The sequence below is a fragment of the Plecotus auritus genome, assembly GCF_963455305.1.
Source record: "Plecotus auritus genome assembly, chromosome: 2".
Taxonomy (NCBI): domain Eukaryota; kingdom Metazoa; phylum Chordata; class Mammalia; order Chiroptera; family Vespertilionidae; genus Plecotus; species Plecotus auritus.
In genome coordinates, this window is record NC_137771.1 from 653,289 (window position 1) to 663,105 (window position 9,817).

A 9,817-nucleotide genomic window follows, 5' to 3' on the forward strand; every position below is an offset into this window, starting at 1 on the left:
CTGGGCCTGGACGGGTCGGGCGCAGCGCGGGTCCCACAGGCCCCTGGGCAGGCGGCGGGGCTCTAAGCACGCCCGGCCGGGGCCCCTGCAGCACAGCCGCCTCGGATGCAGCCGACCCCGGTCCTGCTCGCACGGGGTCCGCACGGGGGCCTCGGGGCGCACAGCGGGGTCGCCCGGGGGCTTCTCTGCGGGGTCCGCGAAGGTTCCGCACCTGCGCCGTCGGGCCCGCCCGCCCCCCCGCGTTCTGCGGAACCGGAGAGGGTAGTTGTTCCTGTTTTTCGGTCCTGGCGATGGTGGGAACCCCAAGCGCGGCTCAGAGGGCAGGGCTGGGAGCCGAGGCACCGGACGCGGCCGGGGCGGTGGACTCCGGACGGAAGCCCCGCCCAGCTCCGTCCCAGGGCGGCCGGCCTCCAACCGCAGACCCGGAAGTGCTGCTGGCTCCGCGCCTGCCCCGCGCCGCCCCGCCCCTGCCGGCTTCTCGCGGCCCACGAGCGCCGCCTGGTGCACATGCGTGGAGTGGCCGCCCGGCGCGCCGCTTTCGGGTTAGGGTTGAGTGACGGGGCGGGACCAACGGACGGAAAGGGGCGGGGCCTCGAGGGGCGGAGTCTAGCGAACCTGGGGGGCGGGGCCTGGCGACGGGGCGGGGCCGAGTGCCGGGCAAAACCTGAGACCGATTGACAGGGAATGAATGACAGGGAGGGGGCAGGACCCAGCGGTGGGCCGGGGCGGGCCGGGGTCAGGGTCAGGGTCAGGTGTCCAGAGAGGGAGAGGGCGGGTGTGGGTGAGGGCGCCTGGGGGAGACACTCGCCTTTGCCTCTGCAGGCGGAGGGCGGACATCGGCCCGCTCTGGAGGTCCCAACGGGACTCAAAGGCACGGGACGCCCCACGTGCGCTGCCGGAGCTGAGCCGGGGTTCCCTCTCCTGCCTTCGGACACGTGCGCTCTTGGCTCTGGGGCCATCACCGCCTGCTCACCTGGGCCTCCTGCTCGCCTGGGCCGCCGGCAGGTCCTGGAATCTCTTGGACTCCACAGTCACGTGAGCCAAGTCCCTAGGACAGTGGTCGGCAAATCGCGGCTCTTGAGCCACATGCGGCTCTTTGGCCCCCTGAGTGTGGCTCTTCCACAAAATACCACGGCCTGGGCGAGTCTATGTTGGAGAAGTGGTGTTAGAAGAAGTTGAAGTTTAAAAAATGTGGCTCTCCAAAGAAATGTCAATCGTTTGTACTGTTGATATTTGGCTCTGTGGACGAATGAGTTTGCCGACCACTGGGCCCTAGGATAATGAAATCTGTATGTAACTGGCTGCCTGTCCGTGGAGAATCCTGACTAGTACCACCTGCAATGATATTATCATCCAGCCTTAAAAAAAGAAGGCAGTGCCGAAACCAGTTTGGCTCAGTGGATAGAGCGTCGGCCTGCGGACTGAAGGGTCCTGGGTTCGATTCCGGTCAGGGGCATGTACCTTGGTTGCGGGCACATCCCCAGTAAGGGGTGTGCAGGAGGCAGCTGATCGATGTTTCTCTCTCATCGATGTTTCTAGCTCTCTATCCCTCTCCCTTCCTCTCTGTAAAATATCAATAAAAAATATATCAATAAAATATATATTAAAAAAAAAAAGAAGGCAGTTCTGACCCTGCGACGTGCCTGGATCTCGGGGTCCGTGACATTAGCCAGACTCAGAAGGACAGAGGCTGTGCGACTGCACTCCCAGGGGCCCCTGGAGGACCCAGGCCCAGGGACAGAGAGTAGACGGTGGTGCAGGGCTGGGGGAGGCGGGGTGAGTGCTGGAGGAGGACAGTGTCAGTCTGGGAAGATGGAAAGTTCTGGAGACGGTACCAGCTGCACAGCAATGTGAATGTGCTTCAAGTCCCTGGGCTGTGCACGCAGAAGTGGTCAGGAGGGTACATTTTATAGGGCGTGTTCTTTGGTTGTTGTTAATCCTCCCCCCAGGGAGAGGGAGGAGGAGAGGGTGAGAGAGAGAAACATCCATGTGAGACACAGCGTTTGGTTGCCTTCCAAAGGGGCCCCTCCCAGGGCCCAGGATCGAACCTGCATCCCAGGTACATGCCCTTGACTGGAAATTGAACCTGAGACCCTTTGGTCCTCAGGCTGACACTCTAACCACGGAGCTCACCGGCCAGGGCTATGTGGTGTGTTTTTATCACTAATAATAATAATAATCCTACCTAATAAAGAGGGAACATGCTAATTGACCATCACTCCATCACAAAGATGGCTGCACCCACAGCTGAGGCCAAGTTCCCATAAGGAGCCTTAACGAGCAATCAGCAGGGACCTGAGGCTACACCCTCCCCCACCCCCATGGGGCTTGATGGGGACCTCAGGCCACGCCCCCTGCCATAGCATCAGGCTGGGGGACCTCAGGCTGCTCCCTCCGCCCCAGCTCCAGGCTGGGAGACCTCAGGCCACACCCCCCACCAGGTGGGGCTTGACAGGGGACCTCAGGCTGCACCCCCCGCCCCAGCACTGGGCCAGGGGACCTGAGGCTGCACTCCCCTGACTGGCAGGGCTTGACAAGGGTGGGACTGGCTGGGTCTGGTACTAGCCCAATTGGAGGGGGGTGCTGGCCAGGTCTGGGTCTCACGCGATTTTGAGGCGCATGTGGGTGGGCGGGGACTTGACTCTGGGTCCCGTGGTGAGCCCCAGACTCTGACAGGAGGAAGGTTTTCATATACATTTTACTAACTTTCTTTCATCTCTGACACTTCTATTATAGAGAATGGGCAAATAGCAATATTAAATTATTTCCTCTAATTAATCCCCTTTTAATGTGCACAAATTTTGTGCACCGGGCCACCAGTAATAATAATAATATTGTTGTCCTGGTTGGTGTGGCTCAGTTGGTTGGGCCTTGTCCTGTGCACCAAAGGTCACTGGTTCTATTCCTGGTCAGGGCACATGCCCAGGTTGCAGGCGTGACCCCCAGTAGGGGGCGTGCAAGAGGCAGCCAATCAATGTTATGCTCTTGCATTGATGTTTCTCTCTCTCCCTCTCCCTTCCTTTCTCTCTAAAAAGAAAATAAAAATATTGTGGTATGTAATTAACGTTCAAGGTCCCTTCCCTTCTTGGGGTAATATTTTATGTCAATGTCACCACCGAATCAATAAATATGTGGGCAAACCCTGCACAGCTAGATCCAGACGCGTGCTGGGGCCAACGTCTGGGCGCCAGAGCCCCGCCAGAGTGAGGTGACGTGACCCCCACGTGTTTTCTCCTCGCCCGCAGCGCCCGCCCCGCCCGCCCCGCCGGGCTGTCTGCCCTTGGACTTCTGGATGCGGAGTTTCCCTGAAACCGGCGTTTCACTTCGGATTCCTGTGGTTTGGGGTTTTCAAGGGAGTGAGGTGGGAACGTCCTCTCAGCGTTGGGACGAGGGGACTCAGAGCAGGACTCCTCCGGCCCTGACCGCCTGTGACCTGGCGCCCGCCGGAGCCATCCTGTCCCGTCAGCACAAATCTTGTGGCCTCAGCAGTTGGCCTGGGCCTCGGTGGGAAGCCGGAGGCTGGAGCCAGCGTGGGGAGGGTGGGGGAGGGGAAGACAGGGCATGGCTCACCTGCTCAGATTCATCAGGCGGCCCCAGGCTGGGGCAGGTGTGTGTGTGCGTGTGTGTGTGTGTGTGTGTGTGTGTGTGTGTGTGTGTGTACGTGCGCGTGAGACTCTGGGGACCACACACCAGGTGGGATGGGGGACAGTGATGGGAACTAGGGTGGGGGCGCTGTCTGGGACTCTCCCTGGGGGCAGGGACTGGAGATGCGCCCTTCACAGGTCTTGTGCTCAGTTGAGGGGGGGACGGGAGACCTGGGCTGAGTTGTCGGGAGGCGGGTGGGTGGGTGCCTGTGACTCAGGGCTGAGCCCATGTATGCAGGTGTGTGTGCAGCTGTGACATCTCGTCACTGAACAGCCTGGCTCCCAGCTCCCTCGGGAGCCAGCTCTGCTGTTCTGTGTGGGAAGGAGGTCAGGTTTCCCCGAGAAGCCCCAGAATAGCCCCCGAGTGCCCGGAGGAGAACTGGCCTGGCCTCCTGGTGGCCGGTCTGGCCCCGGTCCCGTCATCCTGGCCCCTTACCCCCAGCCACGGGAAGCTGCCTCCTGGGCGGTGGGCCTCAGCCCCTGCTGCACGCGCAGCGGGAGGGGGGGGGGGGCGGGAGAGGCCTTCCTGCCCTCCCCATGTTTAGAGCACCTGCTGGCACCAGCCGGGCACGAGGGGGATGCTGACCGGGGGGGACACCCAACAGGAGCCCTCACAAATAGGTGACCACAGCCGCCGTGAGGGTCCTGCCACGGAGGGGGAGGCGGGTGACACCCAGGGAGGGTGGGGGCCTTGGCTGGGACCCAGGGTCCGAGGGGGGCTCCAGGGTGAGGGCATGCCCAGGCCGAGGAGAGCCAGGAAGGGGCCATGCGGGGAAGGGCCAGGCCTGTCCCGAAATAGGGCAGCAGGATCTCCTGGCCATAAAAGGATCCTGGAACCTGGGCCCCAGGGACCCCAGGCAGCCAGGTCCAGATAAAGGCGGCCACCACCTCTGCCCACAGCAGCTCTGGTGACCCTGCAGTGTCCTCTCGGCCGGCACAGACATGGTAAGGCCGCTCCCGGCGGGGTCCCCGGGCTGCTGGGTGGGGAGCGGGGCTGGGAGCAGTGCCTGGGGCAACCATGGACAGAGCCTCCAGGCGCAGGGATGGTGGGACCTGGAGCTGTGAGGGTCTCTCTGGGACCCGAGGAAGAAGCCCAGCGGGGCTGGAAGGGAGGGCAGAGTGGGGGGCTGGGACCGCGCCACCCTTTCAGAAAGCCGCCACGGAGGTGGCAGGCAGATGGGGCCAGGACCGGCTCGGCCATAAACCATGTCTGTGTGCGGCCGGAAGCCTCCCCCGCCCCCCCCCCACCCCCGCAGCCTCCACCCTGGTCAGGCTCCTCCCCACGCTGGTCCAGGTGCCCTTCCCCTGGTCTCACCTGTGTCCCTGCTGCAGCCCTGCTGTTCCCTCAGGTGCTGACCTGTGCGCTGGCCCCAGCCCAGGGCCTCCCCTAAGCTGCCTGGAAGCCACGCCCATCTCTCGAGACTCACCACTTGCCCCTCTTGTCTGGGAGCTGGCTCTGGGCTGGGGCCTCCTTTTATTTTTATTTTTATTTTTTTTCTTATATTTTATTGAATTTTACAGAGAGGAAAGGGATAGAGTTAGAAACATTAATGAGAGAGAAACATCGATCAGCTGCCTCCTGCACACCCCCTACTAGGGATGTGCCCACAACCAAGGTACATGCCCTTGACCAGAATCGAACCTGGGACCCTTGAGTCCGCAGCCTAACACTCTAGCCACTGAGCCAAACTGGTTAGGGCTCCTCCTTTTTACTTTTAATATTTTATTATTTTTATTTTTTAATCCTCACCTGAGGATATTTTCCATTGATTTTTAGGGAGAGTAGAAGAGAGAGGGAAAGACAGAGAGAAACAGCGATGTGAGAGAAACACATCGATTGGTTGCCTCCCGCACGAGCCCCGACCACGGCCGGGGTGGACCCTGCCACCCAGGTACGTGCCCTTGACCGGAATTGAACCCGGACCCTTTGGTCCGCAGGCTGGTGCTCTATCCACTGAGCCAAACCGGCCAGGGCCGGGGCCACCTTTCTAAACCACACCCTCTGAAGGGTGTCTGTGCCACGTGTCCTGGGGCCCCAAACCTCCCTGGACCGAGGGGCAGAGGCCCCTGTGAAGCTGGTGGCCTGTCCCCATATCCCGGCAGTCCGAGCGCCTGACAGCCGAGCAGATCAAGGAGTACAAGGGGGTCTTTGAGATGTTCGACGAGGAGGGCAACGGGCAGGTGAAGACGGCCGAGCTGGAGCGGCTCATGAGCCTGCTGGGCATCAACCCCACCAAAAGCGAGCTGGCTTCCATGGCCAAGGACGTGGACCGAGACAGTGAGGCGGGGCGGGGCCTGGGGCGGCTGTGAGGGGGGAGCGGCTGCCCCCCAGGCCCTCACGGGAACGCCCTGTGTGTGTGCCCCGCTCCCTGCAGACAAAGGCTTCTTCAACTGCGACGGTTTCCTGGCCCTGATGGGGATCTACTGGGAGAAGTCCCAGAACCAGGAGGGCGAGCTGAGGGCCGCCTTCCAGGTCTTCGACAAGGAGGGCAAGGGCTACATCGACTGGGACACACTCAAGTAGGGCCCGGCTGGGGGTGGGCGCGGGCGCTGCCCTGCGGGCTGCCACTCAGTGCGCGGGGGGCTTGGGGGGCCCTGCAGGTATGTGCTCATGAATGCGGGCGAGCCCCTCAATGAGGTGGAGGCGGAGCAGATGATGAAGGAGGCGGACAAGGATGGGGACGGGACCATCGACTACGAGGGTGAGGGGGGGCGGTCAGAGGGGGCCTGGAAGCCCATAGCCGGGCAGGCTGGGCACTGACCTGTCCCTCTGCTGCCAGAGTTCGTGGCCATGATGACCGGAGAGTCCTTCAAGCTGGTCCAGTAGGAGGGATGCCGGCCGGACCAGGAGCAGCTACCCCCAGCCCCACCCCCACTGCCACGCCTTGCCCCACCCCATCCCACCCACCTGCCAGGCCCTGCCCCACCCCACCCCATCCCACCTACCCACCCCACCTGCCCTGCTCCACCCACCTGCCACGCCCTGCCCCACCCCCATACCATCCCATCCCACCTGCCCACCCCACCTGCCCTGCTCCACCCACCTGCCATGCCCTGCCCCATCCCCACACCATCCCACCTACCCACCCCACCTGCCCTGCTCCACCCACCTGCCATGCCCTGCCCCATCCCCACACCATCCCACCTACCCACCCCACCTGCCCTGCTCCACCCCCACCCCATCCCACCTACCCACCCTACCTGCCCTGCTCCACCCCCACCCCATCCCACCTACCCACCCCACCTGCCCTGCTCCACCCACCTGCCGCGCCCTGCCCCACCCCACCCCATCCCACCTACCCACCCCACCTGCCCTGCTCCACCCACCTGCCCCGCCCCGCCCCGCCCCTCCTGCCCCGCTCAACCCAGCAAAGTAGCCAATAAAAGCGACCGCAGGACTTCCTGTGGCTTCACCGCCCAGCCTGGCGCAGAGGTGGGTCTGGAAAGGGGAGGGGTTTTCCAGAGGCACCCAGGCTGTGATACCTGACCCCACCCACAACCGCAGCCAGAGATGAGGCTGCGTGCAGGTGGGGCCCAAGCACTCACCCTGTCCCCCTGCCGGGGTTGCGGGGCGGGGGGGATGGGGGGGTGGCGGCCCGAGAGCCCCTCCCTGAACAAGCCCTTTCCTGCAGGCAGAGGCCACTTAGATACAAATTTTATTCTCTCCAAAAAGCTGTGGAGGCTCAGACCGGTGGGACTTCCTTTGGGCAGAGGGCCTGCTGGGCCTGGGCCAGGGGCTGGGGCTGGATGTAGCAACCTGTGTGTGTGTGTGTGTGTGTGTGTGTGTGTGTGTGTGTGTCTGCCTGGAGTTGCATAGCAACGAGGCCAGGGCTGCAGCAATGTGCTGGACGTCTGGCCTTCCCGGGGGAAGGATGGGGAGGGTGGCTGGGGGTCTCCTGGGAGCACAGGGTGGCTGGTGGCATTGGGAGACCTTCCCCACCCCCTCTGAGAGACACCAGGGTGACAGCTGGGGGTGCTGGGCTTGGAGGCTCCGCTCTCCCGCCCTTGGGGGGTCCTGGGGCCTGAGGCCCGAGGGAGTGGGGGGGACTACAGAGGAGGTGGCTCTTCCTGTCCGGGTTTGGCCATCCTGACAGCCTCGTCATAGGAGGGAGGCAGCTCCAGGGTGTAGACCGGGCTGTAGGCGGGAGGGGTCATGGCGTCCAGGTCCAGCTCCGGGAAGGGCAGGGGCAGCCGCATGCCCAGCGGGTGCTGCACGGAGCTGTAGGCTACGGGGAACCAGAGTGCGTGCGTGGGCTGGGCTGGCCCTCCCTGCCCCACCCCCAGCAGGCGGGGGCGCCCGGGGGTGCGGCACTCACAGGTCACGGTGCTGTGCGCCGGGCTGTCGCTGTCCCCGGGGAAGAGCGTCAGGTCGCAGGCCGGAGGTGCCGGGGGCAGGTGCTGGGCGTGGGCCCGCTTGCGGAGGCAGCAGAAGCGCACGCAGCTGGCCGTGACCCCGCACAGCAGCAGCAGCAGGACGGCGAGCAGGACGAGCCTGGGCAGGGGAGCGAGACCCTACCGCTGGACGCACCCCGCCACCGGCACCTGCTCCCCGATGGCCCAACCACGCGAGGCGGGAAAGTGGACGGGAAAAGGGAACCAGAGCCCGGCCGGGGTGGCTCAGTGGTTGGACCTCCTATGAACCAGGAGATCCGGGTTCCGATGCCCGGGTTGCAGGCTCGATCCCCAGTGTGGGGCGTGCAGGAGGCAGGCGATCCATGATTCTCATCATTAACGTTTCTCTCGCTCTCCCTCTCCCTTCCTCTCATCAATAAAAATATTTTTTAAAAGCATTAACAAAATCTATATCATTAAAAACACACACACACAAGCAAACAGAGAGCACGCCCCTCCGGCCAGACACCTCCTTCCTGGCGAGAGCAGGGCCGAGGAGCTGGGCCTGCGTCCGGGGCTGGCCTGGCTGCCTCCAGGCTCCACAAATGGCTTGGGCTCACTCCCAGGACACACTGTCCTGGGCCGCCTGCACGATCCAGTGCCCAGGCCGGTGACCATGTTCCAGGGGCCTCCCCCGGGGGTGGGGGGGGCGGGAAGGGGGAGTGGGACGCGGGCAAGCTGGCCAGGAAGGGGCAGTCCGCGCAGAGCTGAGGGTCCTGGGCGCTGGGCGGGGCCGGGCAGGACCCCAGGGAGCGCGCCCCCTGTGCGGGAGGCTGGAGGCAGGTCAGCTTCAGGGCTGCGGAGGCCCCGCGCCTGACCGCCAGCGCTGCGGGACCTGGCGCGCTTGGCCCAGGGAGACCGTCGGGCCGGCGGCGCGCCCGGCCTCCACTTACCCCACGTGCCACAGGCTGCTCCAGCGGGCGGGGGGCGGGCACCTGCGGGCACGGGCACCTGCGGTCAGCGCGCCGCCCAGCCTCCCCCACGGGGGGGGCCGGCCGCTGCCCCTCGCCGCCCCTGCACTTACTGGTCCGAGGGGTCGCAGCTGCCGGCCGAGGAGCCCGGCGTCACCTGCGGGGACAGGGGGGAGCTGGGCTCGGCGCGGCGCGCGCAGACCCGCCCGCGGAGCCCCGCCCAGCGCCAGCGACCCACCTGAGGCAGCGGCAGGAGCGGCAGCAGCAGCCGCAGGAGCCCGCGGGCGGCCGGCGCCCGGGCGAACATACTGGGCGCGGACGCGGAGCGCAGGCCCGGCCGCCCGCCGCTATATGAGGCCCCGCCCCGCGCAGGCCCCGCCCCGACGCGTGGCCCCGCCCCCAGCTTCCACCCAGGGTCCCGTGACCACTCCCCGGACTCCAGCCCTAAGGGGCCGCCCTCGGCGCGTTCTGGCCCTCGCCCGACCAGTCTGGCATCCCGTGGCCTCAGGGGGTGGGGGTGGTCTCGCTCTCGGCTCAGGTGCGGAGCCCTCGGCCTGTCCTGCCGCCGGGCTGGGAAGTGGTGGCCAGCGGGGATGGCACCCAGGACAAAGGAGGCCAGACCTGGCAACACCCCACAGCGCCTGCCGGCGACCACCTTGCAGGGGCGTTTTGCCTGAAAGCCATGCTCAGTCTGGGCCTGGAGGGCCCGCTGTCCAGTGGGCTGGGGAAGGCTGTGTCATTCCTTCCAGGAGGTCCCCCTAGCTCTCACCCCCCCCCCCCCGGACCAGGCGAGGCCCCCTAGCCTCATTGTGCCCCCTGCTCCCCCATCTGGTGACCAGGCTCAGGCGTCAGCAAGTGAGAGCAGCTCCT

The 9,817-nt window shown here is 64.8% G+C and overlaps 2 protein-coding genes across 3 annotated transcripts; one reads left to right on the forward strand and one right to left on the reverse strand.

Annotated features, from left to right (window-relative positions):
* Nucleotides 1-5,426: 5,426 nt before the first annotated feature.
* CALML6 (calmodulin like 6) lies at nt 5,427-6,548 on the forward strand. 2 transcript variants are annotated; one of them, XM_080656058.1, is made up of 4 exons: nt 5,427-5,922; nt 6,020-6,164; nt 6,246-6,346; nt 6,425-6,548. In XM_080656058.1, the coding sequence occupies exons 1-4, from the start codon at nt 5,799-5,801 to the stop codon at nt 6,469-6,471; spliced, it is 417 nt and encodes a 138-aa protein (XP_080512184.1). In that variant the 5' UTR covers nt 5,427-5,798; the 3' UTR covers nt 6,472-6,548. The 2 variants fall into 2 exon arrangements, with proteins under 2 accessions (XP_080512184.1, XP_080512183.1); XM_080656057.1 differs by having other exon boundaries at nt 6,246-6,478.
* Nucleotides 6,549-7,287: 739 nt separating this feature from the next.
* TMEM52 (transmembrane protein 52) lies at nt 7,288-9,317 on the reverse strand. The gene is made up of 5 exons (XM_080656059.1): nt 9,186-9,317; nt 9,061-9,104; nt 8,930-8,971; nt 7,961-8,136; nt 7,288-7,870 (listed from the first exon to the last, which is right to left on the reverse strand). Exons 1-5 carry the CDS (start codon nt 9,252-9,254, stop codon nt 7,692-7,694), a joined length of 510 nt encoding a protein of 169 aa, XP_080512185.1. The 5' UTR covers nt 9,255-9,317; the 3' UTR covers nt 7,288-7,691.
* Between the last annotated feature and the right edge of the window lie 500 nt (nt 9,318-9,817).

What these genes read in the sequence shown, in the direction of transcription:
- CALML6 (XM_080656057.1), top strand. Translation starts at nt 5,799, where the DNA reads ATGTTCGACGAGGAGGGCAACGGGCAGGTGAAGACGGCCGAGCTGGAG. An exon ending in CAAGGACGTGGACCGAGACA is followed by an intron (nt 5,923 to 6,019) that starts GTGAGGCGGGGC and finishes CGCTCCCTGCAG; the next exon opens with ACAAAGGCTTCTTCAACTGC. An exon ending in ATCGACTGGGACACACTCAA is followed by an intron (nt 6,165 to 6,245) that starts GTAGGGCCCGGC and finishes GGGGCCCTGCAG; the next exon opens with GTATGTGCTCATGAATGCGG.
- TMEM52 (XM_080656059.1), bottom strand. Translation starts at nt 9,254, where the DNA reads ATGTTCGCCCGGGCGCCGGCCGCCCGCGGGCTCCTGCGGCTGCTGCTG. An exon ending in CGCTCCTGCCGCTGCCTCAG is followed by an intron (nt 9,105 to 9,185) that starts GTGGGTCGCTGG and finishes CTGTCCCCGCAG; the next exon opens with GTGACGCCGGGCTCCTCGGC. An exon ending in AGCTGCGACCCCTCGGACCA is followed by an intron (nt 8,972 to 9,060) that starts GTAAGTGCAGGG and finishes CCGTGCCCGCAG; the next exon opens with GTGCCCGCCCCCCGCCCGCT.